The sequence below is a fragment of the Pelodiscus sinensis genome, chromosome 4 (assembly GCF_049634645.1).
Source record: "Pelodiscus sinensis isolate JC-2024 chromosome 4, ASM4963464v1, whole genome shotgun sequence".
Taxonomy (NCBI): domain Eukaryota; kingdom Metazoa; phylum Chordata; order Testudines; family Trionychidae; genus Pelodiscus; species Pelodiscus sinensis.
In genome coordinates this window covers 29775561-29794435 of record NC_134714.1, presented here as the reverse complement: position 1 = coordinate 29794435, position 18875 = coordinate 29775561, and the positions used below count along the sequence as shown (strand labels likewise).

Here is an 18875-nt window from a genome sequence, read left to right as displayed (position 1 = left end):
GTAGATTCCAGCAGAAAGAGCCAGAAAGAAGAAAGATGCTAGGGAAATAGAGGAGGGGTTTTTGTAACTATCTTGTAGCTGATACTAGAGACTTGTACAGGCAGCTGCCATTACAGGACCCTGGGCTAGAATCCAGAGTACAGGATGGGCCTGATTCCTCCAAACACCCACTTCCCCATCTCCACCAGGGAAAATATTGGCTGAGGAAAAGAAAGTTTCAGAGGTATACCTGAGTTAGTATGTAATAGGATAAACTTAAAAAACAACAAATAGTCTGGTAGCACATTAAAGACTTTAAAAAAAAAAAAAAGGGAAGATGGTATCATGGGGTATCATCCCATTCTTCAGATGACCAAATGGGATTACGCAGCCATGTATTCTCGGGGGAGTTGGGGAGAGGCAGAGAGACTGTGGACTCTATACCTTATGCTGGCCAATGATAAGGAGCTCGACCAACAGCAATCTGATGACCTAGATGGGATGCCTAAATTGAGGGCTGCTGTGAGCCTCTGAGGCAAGCAATCTGCCTGAAAGCATAGGACTCATGAAGTTTTGAGTAGGAGCTTTGTCACATCTTTAATTCAGTTTTGTTAACTGGAGGCAAAGGAGTAATAAAATGATCTACTTTTCCAAAGTAGATAATATATTTGAATTATCCGATTCTAAAATTCACAAATACAATATGGTTTTCTTAGCCCACCCTAATCCACTATATTCTAAGAATCAATTTTAATTTAAAATGGATGTTTTGACTGCATTTCAAGTGTAGCTACTGAAAAAGAGAAGGCCAAACTATGCTTCCTAGATTTGTATTTCATTTAACAATTTTTAAAAACTTTGATACTAGCACATGAGTTGCAACATTTTTCTTAAACCCCAATCTCTGAATACATTATTGCAAAGATGGCAAAAACGTACCAACAAATCTTATTTTTTCCAGTTTCCACATGATAGGAGACAAATCTTACATTGGGAAAGACATTCATGTACTTTGCTAAGTTATATTGGCTGCTTTTCTAATTATAAAAAAGGTCCAAAATTGGTATGGCATGCTTACTTAGAATGGTATTTGCAAAGATATTTTATGAATAAAGTATTTTATATGTGAACTATTGATATTACATAAATGTGACAAAGTATGGTTCTAGCTTTTCCACTCTGCAGATTCACTAGACTACCTCTATTCTCAACTAACTCTAAGCCTCCGTGGCCTTTATGATATATGCTTTATTATATATTATTTTAAGTAGGATTGAGTGATAAATTTAAGTTAATTTTATAGTAATGCAGTAACATGTCAAATACAGTGTTATTTATACAGCTGCTAATATTTCAGAGAGGTAGCCATGTTAATCTGTTTCAGCAAAAACAAGGAGTCTGGTAGCATTTTAAAGACTAAGAAATTGATTAGGGTATCAGAGCATAAGCTTTTTGAGCGGCAACACTTCCTCTCAGATACTGAAGAATAGACAAAGAAAAGAAAAAAAGGATACAGAGATGGGATGTGACCATCTCTGTATCCTTGGTTCCCTTTTCTTTCAAGTTGCATTCAGATAACTGCCCAAAGAAACTATAGTAGACTTCCGATAATCTAGCACCTTTTGGACCTAGGTAGTGCCGGATTATCAGATTCGCCAGAGAATCGGGAGGTCCCATACAGCTGCACGGCTTAACAGCTGGCCAGGACAATAATCTCCCTCCCTCTCCCCGCACCCCTTTCCTCTTGGAGTCTCTCTCCTCTGTGCTGTAACCTGATCCTCTTCCCCCTCCCCTCCCCTTCCCCCTTTGCTGCAGCAAAACACTCTTCTCCATATTGTAACATGATCCCACTCCCCCCCAACCTTATGCTCCATCTGGTTACAGCCAGCACCTGTGCTAAGCAGCAGGCTTTTTAATCAGCTGGTCAGGAGCACTCCACATTTTGATGCCAGTGTATCAGGAGTGCCGAACAGTTGGATGCCGGACTATCGGAGTTTTACTATTCTTGAACAACTGACAAGGAATAATAATGGGATTTGTCCAGGCCTCTATGTACCTACACTTCAGAATTAAATTTCAGAACTGCATTTTAAAATAAAACCTTACACAGACATCTCAGCACAGTAAGTGGTATGAAAGCTTAATCTGAGTTTTGTAGGCAAAGCTGCAACAAAGAGGATAATACAATGTTTAAATCTTTAATAGAACAAAAGTATTCTCACAACAGCAGAACAAAAAAAAACAAAAAACCCAACCCTAGTCTACCTTTTAATTTATGTACTCTCTCTTTATGAGCAGTAAGCAACTTTAAAGTTCTTGGAAGAAAGTGACTAGCCGTCTAGGTCAAGCACCATGAAAATATTCCAATTGCTTTGCCAATCAGTTCCCTGTTTGAAGCACCCAAACTATAACTATACTCTGACAGCTTTATCTAGTTTTAATGGGGAACACGTGGAGACTAAGATAATATGATTTGAGCCTAGATCGTTAGAAGTAAAAAGCTAGGCTATAAAAAACATTTTATGACCCTGGTTATCGTATATCCAGTTTTATTCTTCAGAAAGTAAATATATTTCATGAATAGGAAACATGTTCTATACAGTCATACAACTAGGAAAGTGCTGATTTCTTAAAAAAAACACTAATTATTTCGTCAGCTGCTGAAATACTCAGTAACAGTCTTATTCTGTTTGAGCACATATCTATTTTCCTCTGACATGCAACCAAAAGAATAAAGAAATTAGAATCAAGATAATAAAAAGGAGAGAAGAGGAAGAAGAGAGGGTAGGGAAAGACATTAAGGGGAAGGCCCTGAAAATCCTTATTTATCATTCCTATATATAGCATGCATTATCACAGTTCTGTAAGGTTTTAGGCTGGGATTTTCAAAGTGGTCATAAAATGACTGAGTGCTTCACTTCCATTGATTTTCACTGGGATTTGATGCCTTATTTCCCTAGGCTTCTTTGAAAAATCTTAAATTTTATTTTCACTGGATAAGTTGTGGGTTACTGAAATTTAGAGGTGACAACAATTGGTATTTATCTTAGGGTTTTATATTGCAAACCATAACTGTATCCTCCGCCTACATGCCTGGTAAATGTGCTCAGGCTGCATGAGTGTGTCTACCAGCCAGATAGTTCGCAACTACTCAAGGGCTGTGGGGGAGGGGCGGAGGGAGGGGACAGTAGAATCCCTGTGCCAGACTAACTCGTGCTTTGCGGGTGGGGGGGAAGGGGAGAACGGGGTTGGGTCAGCCCCACTCCCTGCAGGCAGATACATTCCTCCCCCCTGCTCCGCTTCTGGCCAGCCCCACTTCCCCCAACCCCATCCTGGGCAGCGAGTTCTCCCCAGCATCTCCCTTGGCCAGCCCCCGCTGCCTGCGCCCAGCCCTCCTTCCAGCGGCCGCTTCTCCCACCCTGCCCACATCTTCCCTGGCCAGCTCCCTGCCCCCAACCTCACACCCCCCGGCAGCCCTGTTTCCACCAGCCCCCCAATCTCCCCAGCTTGCCCTGATTCCCCCGTCCAGTTCTGCTTCAGGTGGCCAGCTCTCCCCTCCTCCTCACCCCAGAATCCCCTGGCACCTGCACCTTTCCTTAGCCCTGCACCCTCCTGGTGCCTCCCTTTGCCCTCTTTTTCCCCTAATACCCACCTCCTCACCAGTCTCTGCCCCATTCCCCTCCTGCCCCTCTGTGCCATCACACACGATTTGCTCCATCCTGACCTTCCTCATGCCCACCCCTTCTTTCAAGCCTTCTCCCAGCACCTCCCCCTCCAGCCCCCAGTGCCCTTCCCCTCTTCTCTCCTCTCCCAGCATCACTCTGTACCCCCTCCCACTGACACCTCCCCTCCTGCCCTTTCCCTCATTGTCTGCACTTGGCCCCCTGGCATTTGTCTCTCCTGCACCCTGTCCCTTGGTGCCTTTCCCTCCCAAGCCCCTTCTCCTCGGCCCCCCCCGCCTCTCCTCTCCTCGGCATGAGCCGGTTCCCTGCCTTCTCCTTCCAAGTTGCGGGGCCGGAGTCCGCACTCAGGCCCCGGAGGCCGAACCCAGAGCCAGCCAGGCCCCGCAACATGCCTCCCGCAGGTTTCAAAACCCCAGGCCGTGATGTCACATCACACCCGGGCATCCTCTCCGCCCACGTGCAACGCCGCACATGGGTGGCAGGCGGCGAAGAGGAGCTGCACACGGCAGGGACGTCCCGGGCCGAGTGGGACGCTCTGAGGGTGGGGTGGGAGGACGCGCCGGGGAGAGGAGGGGGGAGGAAATCCGGGGCCCGCTCCAGGCAGAGCCGAGGAGAGACCCAGCTCCACATAGTGGTGGAGCAGGCCCCCAGCTCTTAACTCGCCAGCACTTCCGAGTGCAGGGGCGTGGGGCACGATTCGACCAAATGGGTCGAATTGGCATAAGGGCCGGCAGCCACCAGGCACGCTGAGACCCGGCATTTCTTTTCTACGGCCCGGTACCGGGCCGCGGACCATAGTTTGGGAAATGCTGGGCTACTGGATTTCTGAATAAGATGCTATCAGTGAAACCATGCTATTGCTTTTGTGACACACATGCTCACACCTCCAAAGAGCTTTAGTTTCAAAGTTTCTAAACTTGCAACATTTCTGTTTAAGTGATTTTAGTGCTGCAGGAAAATAAAGGCCTCCATTTATTAAAAGAAAAATGGAATAGAGACACGAGGATGAGTTTCCCAAGTTAGCCTGTCATTGTGCCTGAAGGGATCATCTCTGTGGGGTAGAAGGTGATTCAATCTCTATGTAGACAGTGTCAAAAACCCAGTAAAGAGGACACAGAGGTAGAAGGAGGGAAATAAAAACAGAAATATTTTAATTATATTAAAATATGGATAGAATTTTCTGGAGAAGTGGAAAAATGATACATGTCCTTTTAAACAGTTACAATCTGTCCTTGAAAGCAAGGACAGTTGTCATGGATGGTTGAGACTGTCCAGACAGACAGCTGTGACTGGTTTTTATTACATGCACATCTGTCCAATAGAAACTGGGAACATCAACTCATTTTGCAAATAGGCCAACCAGTTATTAAAAAGTACCAAATTTTATGCACTACTAAACTGGAGTAGATTTAAATAGGAGAAGTAGAAGATAAAAAGCTCTGCATCCCATTACCAATATCGCAAGCAACCCAAGCCCACTTCACATACAATACAGTAAACATTATAAAAATAGCAAGATGATTGAAACTTACCTATGAATGTCTGTTGTGCCTGCGAATTTCCCCCTACCCTTGGGGAACACGAATGAGGGTAGTTAGATGCATTAGCACCCATTTTCTTCAGTCACTCAGGCATGCCACCTGCTGGCTCATCAATGTATAATCCCATAGTCCATTATAAACCTTCAATCCCGGATCCAGCAGACTATGCTCCTCCATTTCTGAACAAAAATAAAAATACCAATAAATGGCTTTGTTTTGTTGTTTGTTTTAGTAGGTATTCTAAAATACATTAAATGTAAAAGCTCATCTTTGTTCCTAATCAGACACAGTCTAGTACAATTTTCAAAACAAAAATAATTTTAAGGGATCATCCTATGGATTATGACATTAACTCAATTTTTCTTCCAAATCATTCATTAAATAATGCAGTTTGTGTGTTAAATTGCCAAGTAATTAGAAAGCTGTATCAATCATGAACTTTTACCTAACAAATTTACAATTATGGGCTTACCGATACTATAAAGCTTTGCTAGTTTAATTATCTGTAAAGTTAAATTAAGATACAGTTAAGATACTTTAATGTAGATACAGTTAGAGTAGTATAAAAACTGCTTCTACCAAGTTCATCTTATTCTGGTTGGGAAAGCAGAATAAACATTCATGGCAGAATGCACCTTTATAACATTACTGGTTTTAAGTTTTGGTATGGATGGAGTTTAATTTAAACTCTTAATTTATAATTATACTTTACTAGCTTGGACCAGATGCAAGACTAAGGTAAATCCAATCTTCACAAAAGGTCCTTACAGAAAATATAAGGTGTACTTTAATGTAAAAAAAAGGGTTAATCATGTACAAGTAAATACTGCCAGGTGCTTGATAAGCCAGGGAACTCCGCACCAAAGACAATCAGCACAAGGATTCATGTATGTACAGAGACAAGCTTATTTAAATTCTCCCCTTCTCAAGACCTGTTTAGATTTGCTTCCAATTTGCAGTGTTAACATTGTATCACCAAAGGGAACAGCCTACTTGTTAAGTATCAACAGCCTACATCTTCCACCCACAAGGGAAAAAACAGATGGTTACGAGCCCTCATGAAAGCTTCACTTGGGTTTTAGCTTATAGCCCTAAGTGAGCCAGGTAGCTTGGGTTTAAGCACCCCCAAACTTAGAGATGAGAGCTCTGCATGTGGATGGGGAGGAGCGTTAGAAGTAACTTGCAGGTCAGAGCCCTGGTTAATGCTACAGTGAACACAGACCCCAAGTTAGCCTCATTGGTGGACAAGCGGTTAGATCTAAAAGGGTATTGCGAGGATGGGGAAGAAAAATTGTTCTCCTGGGCCTCAGATAATTGGACAAGAAGCAATGGGCTTCAACTGCAGCAAGGGAAGTTTACATTAGACTTTAGGAAAAACTTCTTGCCTGTCAGGGTGGTTAAACACTGGAATAAATTCCCTAGGGAGGTAGTGGAATCTCCATCACTGGAGATATTTAAGAGCAGGTTGGATAAACATATATCAGGGATGGTCTAGACATTGGTTAGTCCTACCATAAGGGCAGGAGACTGAACTCGATCTCTCAAGGTCCCCTTCTAGGGATGTTAAATATTATGAGGTTACTCAACTATTCAATTACAGGCAGTCCCCGGGTTACGTACAAGATAGGGACTGTAGGTTTGTTCTTAAATTGAATCTGTATGCAAGTCGGAACTGTCGTCCAGACTCAGCCGCTGCTGAAACTGACCAGCGGCTGACTACAGGAAGCCCGAGGCAGAGTTGCTATGCCCCGGGCTTCCTGGAATCAGCCTCTGATCAGTTTCAACAGGCTGAATCGGGACACCAGTTCCGACTTACATACAGATTCAACTTAAGAACCCCAGGCGTCCCCAAGTCAGCTGCTGCTGAAACTGATCAGCGGCTGATTCCAGGAAGCCCGGGGCAGAGCAACTCTGCCTCGGGCTTCCTGTAGTCAGCGCTGGTCAGTTTCAGCAGCGGCTGACTTGGGGACGCCTGGGGCAGAGCAGCTGGGGTGCTGCTGGGTTGCTCCAGTAGCGCCGCTCCTCGGCGCTACTGGACCAATCCACCAGCACCCCAGCTGCTCTGCCCCAGGCGTCCTGATTCAGCCGCTGCTGAAACTGACCAGCAACAGCTGAATCAGGACGCCTGGGGCAGAGCAGCTGGGGTGCTGCCGGGTTGGTCCAGTAGCGCCCAGAGCGGTGCTGCGGGACCAACTGGCAGTGCCTCAGCTGCTCTACCACAGGTGTCCGGAGAAAAGCCTGGTCTGCTGGGGGGGAGGGGCGGGGGCGGGCGTACTAGCTGTGCCCCCCCCCCGCCAGCAGACCAGGGAGACGCGGGTGGCGGACCGAGACGCACCGCTGTCCCGCTGCCCGGGTCCTCCGAGGCTTTGCTCCCTGTCTCCCTGGTCTGCTGGAGACCAGCAGACCAGGGAGATGGGGAGCAAAGCCGGGGAGCACGTGGGCAGCGGACAGCCCAGACGCGCCGCGGCTGTCCCGCTGCCGGCGTCCTCAGAGGCTTTGCTCCCAGGCTCAGCAGACCAGGGAGACGGGCAGCAAACCCCGTTCGTAACATAAGTCGGATCCGCGTAACTCGGGGACTGCCTGTAACTGATGTTTTATTGGTTACTTGACTATACTATAGTCCTAGAGGCAGGGCTGACAGCCACTAAATCAAAGGCAAGCACAAGGTGCCAGGTGGGAGCTCGTATGTGAGGAGAGACAGTTTAAAAACCAGCTCCCCTCATGGACCAGCTGCCTGTCACTCTGTGCTGTTGCTTCTGAGAAAAAGGCAGCAGTGCAGAGTGGCAGCAGCCCTTGTTGAGGGGGGTCTGAGCTCCTGGACCCAGGGCGAGCCAGAACTGAGCTGGGCTGTCAGCCCGCCTGGCTCTTAATACACTTGAAATGCAGAGCTGAAATGGGGGTAGGTCCTGGACTCGTCTCAAGCCAGGACTGAGCCAGACTGCTGGCCAGCCTCCTAAAAAAAATATACAGTACTGGCAGGGAGAGAGGGAGAGGGAAATGCGTGTAGTCTATAGCATTAACCTATAAGCTTTTGCTTATCATTTAATCAACTATACTGTTACAACCCTAGTCCCTTCCAGTTCTAGTGTTCTATGATTCTATAAAATGGAAGGGATTAAGTACCTCCAATGTCTAAACTGACATGAGCCTATAAAATGCCTTACTCTTATAATAGTCCAGGAACCCCAAGTAAGGGCCCATTGTACAGGGACCATATAGATTAGAAAGTAAAACAGTCCTTGGTCATAAACAGCTTACAGTTTAATGGTTTAATCCACATATAAAGCTTGTACCATTTTAACTATACTTGTATAAAGGTTAAAGTAGTACAAACCCTACCCCCACATTTTTCTTCTGTTGTTAAAACAGCCTTAATAAATTGCATTTAAATGTAAGCAAAACTCGTGAAGTCATTCTGCCGCTCTACTCTGCACTAGTTAGGCCTCAGCTGGAGTACTGTGTCCAGTTCTGGGCACCACATTTCAAGAAAGATGTGGAGAAATTGGAAAGGGTACAGAGAAGAGCGACAAGAATGATTAAAGGTTTAGAGAACATGACCTATGAAGCCAGGCTTCATGAACTGGGCTTGTTTAGTTTGGAAAAAAGAAGATTAAGGGGGGACATGATAGCGGTTTTCAAATATCTAAAAGGGTGTCACAAGGAGGAAGGCGAAAATTTGTTCCTCTTGGTTTCTGAGGACAGGACAAGGAGTAATGGGCTTAAAGTGCAGCAGGGGAGGTTTAGATTGGACATTAGGAAAAAATTCCTAACTGTCAGGGTGGTCAAATATTGGAATAAATTGCCAAGGGAGGTGGTGGAATCTCCCTCTCTGAAGATATTTAAGAACAGGTTAGATAGACATCTATCAGGGATGGTGTAGACGGAGCTTGATCCTGCCTTGAGGGCGGGGGGCTGGACTCGATGACCTCTCGAGGTCCCTTCCAGTCCTATTATTCTATGATTCTATGATTCTACAAAGTTGGAGAACTGTATTTAATTCTAACACTGACAAGTGGTATACATTTCATTTGTTAAATCATAGAAGACATAATTTTGAAGTAGTCACTTTTGTGGAGGGTAGGGGAGTTAGAGGGTAGTACTGCCATACCTGCATTCTAGAAGGCTTAGCCACATGTTGGGAGGGGGAAAATGCCTCAAACAGGACACGGGCTCAAAAAACCTTCAAACAGAAGACCATGACAGAGTGTGAACTCTTCTGTCAACTCCAAAATTTGGATTTAATTTAGTTTCTATAAACAAGATACTCTTGTTTTCTCATGCTCTCTATCCAGCAACTGTAGTGCCTTCCAGGACACATAACTAAAGAGCAAAGTTTACAAGGTTCTTGTTTCTATTCTTAAAAATATCATGACGTACATACAAAGCTGTCTCAGTTACTGATAATTACGAACAGTCATTTATTTCTATTCCCTCAGCCCTATTTTTCTTTTGTGCTATTTGTATCTGGGGCTTAATCCTGAAAAGTGCCAAGTACCCTCAAGAGTCAATGGAAGATGAGGATGTTGAGCACCTCACAGTAACAGGACCTTAAATTGTATTGGTGTAAGTGTCTTGAGCACTCAAGGTCCCCTGAACTCAATGAAAGATTTGGATGCGCCAGACATGCAAGTGGCCTGTATATCTACACGACTGAATTCATAAATATTTAAAGCTGCTCAAGTGTTGCATATACTCACTAAAAAAAATAGGTGCTAAAACTTCCAAAATCAGATAAACTATATTCAGACAAAGACAGATTACAAAAGTATTTGATGCTACCTATTTTAAATTACTATTAAGAAACCAAACCGAATCATTGAAAAAAAAAAAATCTAGAATATCTAATGTGAAAGTCATCATAGAAGAGAGTTAGCTTGTGTCAAAACAGTCACTCCTCAATAAAGAAAATTCCATTTATATATGTGGGGTTTCAATGTGGGAGTAATTCTGTGAAATACTCAGTAAAATATGCTTTGCATAATCTCACCAAAATTGCATGATGAAAGTCTGTCATTTCATTTTTTAGAAGTTTCTTTATTCTCCTTGAAGTTGCATTCTGGTGTTGCATGGCCCCTTCTCAGGAAATCATACGAGTTTCACCAGGCACCACACAAACAGCACAGAGAAATATATGGAAAGGGCTGCACATTTGTAACGTTTATTTTGAAAGACTCCGTTAGTCCAAAATATATTTGTATAAAGGAAATTATAATAAAAATATATTTTAGCTGCATAAATAGATTTAATTATACCCGATGGGTCAAAGTTAAAGTTAATGACAATACTAACCTGAAAATTCAATAACTGCATATATGAACTGTAAGTGTAATGGCATACCTATGTAAATTTTAACTGATTGTTTTCAGCCTTTTAAAATTACTTGTTAAATCAGTAATATAGCAGTATAGTTGGCATAAGGGCCATATCTTTATGTCTAAACTTGGCTGAACCAACCCAGTTAGTACTGTAGTCAGCCATTCAGATATGAAGTGAAACCATCTGGCTGAAAAATTCAGAAAAATGCAGAGATGTATCAGAAATGCCTCTGATACACTGTGAAGTCCAGCTGCACGGAGAGCTCAATGGACATAGGAGAAATCTATGACAAATCAAACACACATTCAATATTCAATTATAAGATCAAAAGATTTCATCTTTTCTTACAGCTCTTATCACCAACACCCAAATGGAACACGAAGCTTCCCTCCATTGACTGTTAAGTGTTTCACACTTCAGGGAAGCAAAAAGGTCCAACTCTGGAATTTTTGCCAACAAAACTAATGTCCTCAAAACTAATGTCCCTTTTTCTTTCCTTTTTTTTGGTTTTCAGGAGAAAAGACAGACTTATTTCTGAAATTTACATAGATTTATTCAATTATTTGTTATCAGAAGAGAACTAGAATGACTTGGCTGGCCTTTGAGGATGGAGACATCCAGATAAAGTACAGAAGACACCATATAGAACGCATGACCATACACAAAAGTTAAGTAATCATGCCCAACTTCTTGATATCAACAAGTCTGCAATGCACTAAATGCACAAAATGACAGAATATTCAAGGGTGTTAACATCTGAGAGAATTGGATCTGAAACTTTGGTCTCAGAAAAGCTGTGCGTAGAGTGAACTTTGGGTAACAGCTAGAAATGTTAGTGTGTAATCATTTACATGATTAACAGATAAGGCTGGGCTCATCAGTTAACTACACAAAACACCCCCTCCCGTGCTGCCACTGTATCAGAGGCAGCAAAGGGGGAAGGCGGGATTTTTAAGATGCCTGCCTCTCCCCCACTCCCTCCTCCAACAGAGCACCAGCTCCTACCTGCTCCCCTATGTGTAAATGCATAACCACTGAAAAATCCAGCAGTTACACATTCACAAAAAATAAACATTTGCTAACATCCCCACTAACAGCCATGCTTTTGTATACAAGTCACCTCTTAACACATTTTCATTCAATTTTTTGTTATCCTCTGGGATTTAATTAAGAGGTACAAGTGTAAAAAACCCATGAAGTACAGACAAAAGCAGAAGATTTGATACCTTCCTCCCCCACATATTTTGAAAGTTTGTTTTTTTATTTCTTCTGGAATTGAAGTTATCACCCCAGAATTATGAAATTTCCTATTCTTAAAAATGAACGGGCTAACAAGTTACTTATGCCAACAAGATGTGCTTTTTATTTCTACTATTTAAATGAAGACATTTACACAGAGAGCAAAACAAAGTTTATAGATAAGGCCAGAAGGGACAATTGTGATCATATACAGTAAACTTCCGATAATCCGGCACCTTTAGGACCCTGGGGCTGCCGGATTATCAGATATGCCGAACTATCAGAAGGGGGGGCTATGAGGGGTCCAATGCATCCCCCCCACCCCACCCCAGACCACTCATAGTCCCCCCCTTCCGATACTCCAGCTCTGCCCCAGGCGTCCCTGATTCAACCACTGCTGGTCAGTTTCAGCAGCGGCTGAATCAGGGATGCCTGCAGCAGAGCAGCTGGAGTGCTGCCAGCGCTACTGGACCAACCCGGCAGGTGTCCTCAAGTCAGCCGCTGCTGATACTGATCAGCGGCTGACTCCAGGAAGCCGGAGGCAGAGCTGCTCTGCCGCACCTCGACGCTGCAGGGACCAACCCAACAGGACCTACCCCAGCTGCTCTGTCCCACGTATATCCAAGTCAGCTGCTGCTGAAACTGATCAGGGGCTGATTCCAGGAAGCCGGGGCACAGCAGCTCTGCCTTGGCTTCCTGGAGTCAGCCGCTGGTCAGTTTCAGCAACGGCTGAATCGAGGACAGCTGGGGTGCTGCCAGGTTGGTCCTGCAGCCTTGAGGGGCGGCGCTACGGGACCTACCCGACAGTACCCCAGCTGCTCTGCCCCCGGCTTCCCCGATTCAGCCGCTGGTCAGTTTTAGCAGCAGCTGAATCGGGGAAGCTGGGGGCAGAGCAGCTCCAATGGTCCGGCTGCCCGGAGCACTTCTGGGTTCCTGATGGTGCCGAACCATCAGGAGTGCCAGACCATCAGATGCCAGACCATCGGAGTTTTACTGTAGTTTGAGATTCTCTTAAAATAAATAGATAGACTCAAGGAGGTCAATCACAATAAAAGCATATTTTCCAAAAGTTTAATCATTTTCATGGCTCTTCATTGAATCCTATCCAATTTATCAATATCCTTATTGAAATGTGGACACTAGAACGTGACACTCTAGTCTACTATTGACTGCACCAGTGCCAAATACAGAGGCCCTATTCCTACTCGATAGTGCTATTTATAACTCCAAGGGTGACATTAGCTTTTTGGCCACGTCACCACACTAGATCTCATGTTAAGAGTTAGGAAAATCAATTGCATAAATTACACACTTGGTTTCTTTTTGTTTTTATTTCAGGCAGTAGATACTATAGTGTTAGTTTCACCCAACAATGCCTCAGACTTAACATTAAGTAACAAATTAAGGCTCCTTTTTAAATGTATTAACTTTACAACAACCAAATACATCATATGTGATACAATTAATATGTTGCAGAGACATTAGCAAAGATAGCCTGAAATACAGTAATTCCTCATTTAACTCTATAGAGGCGTTTCTGAAAATGTTTGTGCTAAGCGAAAACATGCTATGCGAAGTCAATTTTCCCATTAAAAATAATGGAAAAAGGTGGGGGTCGCGTTTCAGGCGGTGGTAACAAAGTTAATTTTTTGTTGGTGCTGGGTCATCAATGTCAACATTAGATATCTAGCAATACAAGATAATTAGCAATATGAGTCGCCGCAGTTTGTTAAAATACAAAGATACACACGTCAGTAAGCGAAGGAGAGCTATGACCACGTGTATTCATCCGCTCATGCATATTACCACTGTTTTCACCAACTTATACTGCCACGCGAAGTAGTGCACCACTCAATTATTTTCGTGTTATTTCGGGGATGGTCATGTTATTCGACAAACGTTCCCCCCAAAAATTGTGCTACTGCAAAAACATGTTAAGCGGGCACGTGTTAAACAAGTAATTACTGTATTACATGACAATTACATGGTATATTAAAAACAAAGCTGGAAATATTTTATGTAAGACATGCATTTATTTACACTATAATATTTGATCAGGTCTAAAAAACTGACTTGCCACAAAATATTTCATCTCAAGATTTTTAAAAAATAATCTTCTGATATTGCATGAGCCATGAATTGTTGGTACTCTAAAGAAAAGGAGAAGTGTTAGTACCTGTCTCTACTCTTGATGCTGCTTGATAGATCTGCTTATGTGGGACAAAAATTGGAGGACAAACGTTAAAGGCCTCCCTTAACCAGTAACAAGTTCAGACTACCACCACAAAACAGGCTCCTTCAACTACAGTTTAAACTTTAAACCATGCCAGCATTTCAATGATCAACAAATTTACTGCCAGCATGTAAACCAGAGTCAGACTCCAAATATAACTAATTGTCAGAAATATTGGCTATTACCACAGAGCTCTTCTAGTAGAAAAATTCCTATTTTCTATTTTTAGTGACATTTTAAGCATTCAAATCTTAATGTACTAAGTCTTTAAAAAAAAACCCACCACAATAGTCTTGTAGAACCTTAGACACCAACAAAAATATAGATGGTATCATGAGCTTTCATGGGCACAACCCACTTATTCAGATGAATGGAGTTAAAGGGGTCCAGTTTTCAAATAAATGACACAGCAAGGGGATGAGGGGGAGGAGTGAAGGAAAAAGGAGGAAAAAAAGGGGAAGAAATGGTCAGTTAGAGTGTCCATGATAAATGAAGCTGATAAGAGTATGTAGTACATACTCTAAGTATCCTTTGTTTGTTTTTTTTGTGTCAGTTTCTCAACCTTTTTTAATAAAGTACCCCCCCTTTTGATGCACCTTGTGATGGGTGCAGGACCTACCTGGGCTGCGGCTTTAAATTTAAAGTGTATTAGGAGTCAGGCAGGCAGCAAGCCTGGTTCAATCCTGACTCGCACCTGGTATGGAAGCTCAGACCTCCCCTGGACAAGGGTTGCTGCCACTCTGTTTCTTAAACTTGCTCCCCTCGTGGACCAGCTCATATTTGGCATCCCACACTGCTGCCTCTGATACATAGACAGCAGCGCAGAGTGGCAGGTAGCTCCTTGGGAGTGGGGCCAGAGCACACTTACTGCTTGTACTGGCCCCAGTTACTATAGAATAGTCAAGTAACTGATAAGAACTCATGAGGTTAATCAACTATTAAATTAACTGACATTTAACATCCCTAGTCTGAGTACAGTAATCCTGTTGTGCGAAGAGTAGTGTGACACTGTAGACAGAGGCTATCCATAGTAGGAAGCATCAGAAACGTAAGCGTGCATAACAGACCACGTATGTAGTTGCAGCCATGGGGCCCATCAACTGAAGGCAGGTAAGTATTATGGTAGAAGAGCTAATGGATACAACTGTGATGGCTGCGAATTGTTGAGGTAGATAAGTGTGTGCTGAGACCGAGTTGAGTCAGGTACTGATGAACTCTGTGTCTTGGGTTGGCTCTAGCTTCAACTTGTGTGTGTTTATTAGAAGACCAAGACGAGCGAGGAGGGCTTTGGTCTTGTTCACCATGTAGACCAGGGGTGGCCAACCCATGGCCTGCAAGCTGCATGTGGCTCCCCCCCCCCAAAAAAAAAGTGCAGCTCACAAAGCCGCCCCTGCACCCTCCACAAACAGCCCCTGGCTCCCCTGTGCTCACTGGCGCTACCCCCAAGATGAACACCGCACTGATGCTACCTCCAGGGACAACAGAGTTAGCGCAAGCTTCCTGGCCGGGAGGGAGGAGGAGGAGTTCTGCAGTTGCCGCCAGGTCCCAGAAGTATGCGGGGGTTGCTTCTCCCCTCCCAAACAGCTAGTGCGGTACCTAAAACACCAGTCCATCACGCGCTGCGGACTTTGTTCCCTTGCTGCACATGGGGGAGGGGGAAGAGGTGGTGGTCCAGGACTGTGCCAGCTCCGGCTGCTCCAATGGCGCGAGCTGCCGTGGGGAGTGGAGGAGCAAGGAGTGTAGGATGGTGTGGTCCAGGACTACTCCCTCTCCCCACTTCCCCCACGTGGGAAGGCAGCGGGGGAATAAAGTCCCCAGATCGCCAGCTCCAGCTGCTCTGTCAGTGCGTACTGCCTTGGGGAGTGAAGGAGCAAGGCACGCGCTGCCCAAGCATTTGTTGCTGGCACGGTCTGGGACTTCCCCGCCCCCATTCCCATCCCGCACAGGAAAGTATCAGGTGCTTGATGGATTAGCGTTTCAGGTACCGTGCCGCTGTTTGGGGGATGGAGGAGCATCCCGTGCACTTCCTGGGCCTTGGTGTGCAGCTGCAGGATCCCCAGGTACCAGTCCCTGTGCCCTCCCCCCCACAAGTACCCTGCCCCAGCACCCATTGGCACCCTGTCCTTTGCCCCAGCACCCACAAGCACCCTGTCCCCTGCAGCCACCAGGACAGTTGGGGCCACATTAGTGAGGCTTGGGGGGTTTTGGAGGGTTGGTTTTTTTGCGGGTTTTTTTGCATCTCTCTTCTGTGGTCCCAACTGACTTTTCTGTGGGTCAGTGATCCCTGACTCAAAACAGGTTCCCCACCCCTCTCATAAATAAAGACAACGCTGAAATATTTTGTTTGAGACGTAATATATTTAAAAATGAAGCCTGGCCAATCGGGGCCAAGCCCCCCAATCTGGCCGCAGCATCATAACACTCCTGCACACACACCCCGACCCCAAACCTGAGCCGATCATACACTGGAACCCCATCCTGAGCCTTTTACATCCCCAAACTCCTGCACCCGCACATCCCCAGTCTTCTGCCACAACACTCCTGCACCATCCACACACTGCAAATCTGTGTCTTGAGCCCCTCATACTCCCAGCCTCCCTGCTGAGCCCCTCATGCACCCCAGACCAAACTTCTGCACCCTCACAGCCACAAGCCTACGGCTTGCTCAGCACCCCAACCCTCTCCCTGACCCCAACCCTCTCCAGCCTGGAGTCCCCTCTTTGAGCCAGTATACTCTTCTCTACTCCCTCCTGCATCCAAATTACCTCCCAGAGCTTGCACCTCTCGCCCCTTCCCAGTGCTTTTTTTGTGATGGTATGCCTTGGGATGGTGTACCGGCACCTATTTCCCCCCGGCACGGCTTCCCAATGCCCAACAACTCCCCCTTCTCCCCCCAACCCCGGTATGTGGCTCTTCGCACTCTATCCACTGCTATTTTGGCCCTTCGTCTCTAATGGGTTGGCCACCCCTGATGAAGACAGTCTAGTTTCTTGACCTCCCTTTTATCAAGCAGTCATCTAGGCATGGGAATATGACTACATATAGCCGTCCTTAGGTATGTAGTAACTACAGCTAGGACCTTTGAAAACACTCTGGGAGCCAAGGAGAAGTCGAAAGGCAGAACCTTGCATTGGTAGTGGTCTGCTCCTTGTGTGAAACAAAGGATGATGAGCTGGGTGAATGGTAATGTGCAAGTATGCATCCTGTAGGTCAAGGGCTGCGAACAAGTCCACCTGATCCAATGCTGGAATAACTGTGGTTAGCATGACCATCTTGAAGCACTGCTTCCTGAGAAATTTGTTCAGTTTGCAGAGATCAAGGATCTCCCCATGTTCTTTTTCTCTGTCAGGAAATACTTGGAGTAGAACCCCCTTCCATGGAATGCTATGGATCAGCATGAGATAATCAACCTCCTGTTTTAGCAGGCTCTCGTAAGTGGTGTCCCTGAAGATCGATGGGGTGGGGTTGGAAGTAAAGGGATGGTATATCCTGTACAAATTATCTCCAGAACCCAACATGCTAATGTTATGGACTCCCAGTGTGCTAGGAAGGGGTGCAAATGGGAGGCAAAAAGATGGTACTGCTGTGTTGGCATGGGATTGTGGGGGAGATCGTGCAGACATTCAACCACACCTTCAAACCTGCTGTTTTGAGGCCCAACTGGTAGAGGGGCAACCCTGGTTGGACTGCTTCCTCTGAGGATGCTCTCTAGAGCGAGTATCCTCATAAGGTCTTTGAGGGGGCCGATTATATTGGCCATGTCTGTTATCGTTATATGGAGTATAGCGCTTGCGCTGGTAAGGTGAAGTATACATGCCCAATGTGCAAAGCATGGTTCTTGAGTCTTTGCATCCAAGATAGATGAGGTCCTTCATAGTAGCAAATAACTTGTGTGTGTCAAATAGGAGGTCCTCTACCTTAGACTGGAGCTTGCGAGGAACCCCCGAAGCTTGTAACAAGAATGCACTTCACATCATGACTGCTGCAGCCGTTGCCCTGGCTGCAGTATTGGCCATGTCTAGAGCTTTTTGTAGGGTAGTGTAGTCAGCTTGGCTTCCCGGAGGGGTTGTTCCTCCTCCATGGCAGTGGGTGGCCACTCCGCCCCACTACATTGTCCCTTTAAGCCAAACCCGTGCCTGGCCTTCCTTCAGGCAGGCGGAACACGACAAAGTTTGCTTTTTATTTACACACACACACACACACACACACACACACACACACACACACACACACACACACACACACACACACACATATATCTATCTATCTATCTATCTATCTATCTATCTATCACAGGTCCGGCCCTGATTCAGGGTGGACAGCAAGTCAACAAAGTCCCCTTTTGGGACTAGGCCAAACCCTGGTTCAGGGTGGGGCAACAGACAAACCCAGAGTTGGTTTAAGGATGTGTCAGGCCCTGGTTCAGGGTGTGGCAACACACACACACAACAAACACTTTGCCTATATGTATCCCAAAGTGCCCACTGTGGTAAGGTGGAGGGGGGTAAGACTAGTATGGGTACCAGGCAGGCTGATGAGATTTCTCTTACAGTGTGAGTGTGAGCCCATCAGTAATAAGTGCTGTGAGGAGAAGGCACTGATTTGGTCATCATCAGGCAAGGGACTATGCTGAGAGAGAATTGGAAACCTAGTCCCTCATGGGCAGATGAGTGTGGGAGATACTGCAGGTGATAGATCTGAAGAAGCAGAGCGCATCTGAGGGTGCTTGCCCCGACTGTCAGGAAATAAGTTAGACCTACCAGATATTACCCATATTAACTACAGGTCTGTATCAAGTGCCGGTGCAGCTGGTGCCAAGGGCAGCGGCACTGAAGGCGGTGCCAGCTTGTTAGAGCATGCCGCTTTTGCCTGCAGCACCGGGGC

At 45.4% G+C, this 18875-nt stretch overlaps 1 protein-coding gene across 2 annotated transcripts in view; it reads right to left on the bottom strand.

Annotated features, from left to right (window-relative positions):
• BTBD7 (BTB domain containing 7) overlaps positions 1-18875 on the bottom strand; it is a 111349-nt gene that overhangs the window by 65162 nt on the left and 27312 nt on the right. For both annotated transcript variants that reach the window (XM_075926680.1, XM_014578873.3), the window contains exon 2: positions 5195-5382. In XM_075926680.1, coding sequence (XP_075782795.1) covers positions 5195-5276 — 82 coding nt within the window. In that variant the 5' untranslated portion in view covers positions 5277-5382. The remainder of the gene's footprint in view (positions 1-5194; positions 5383-18875) is intronic.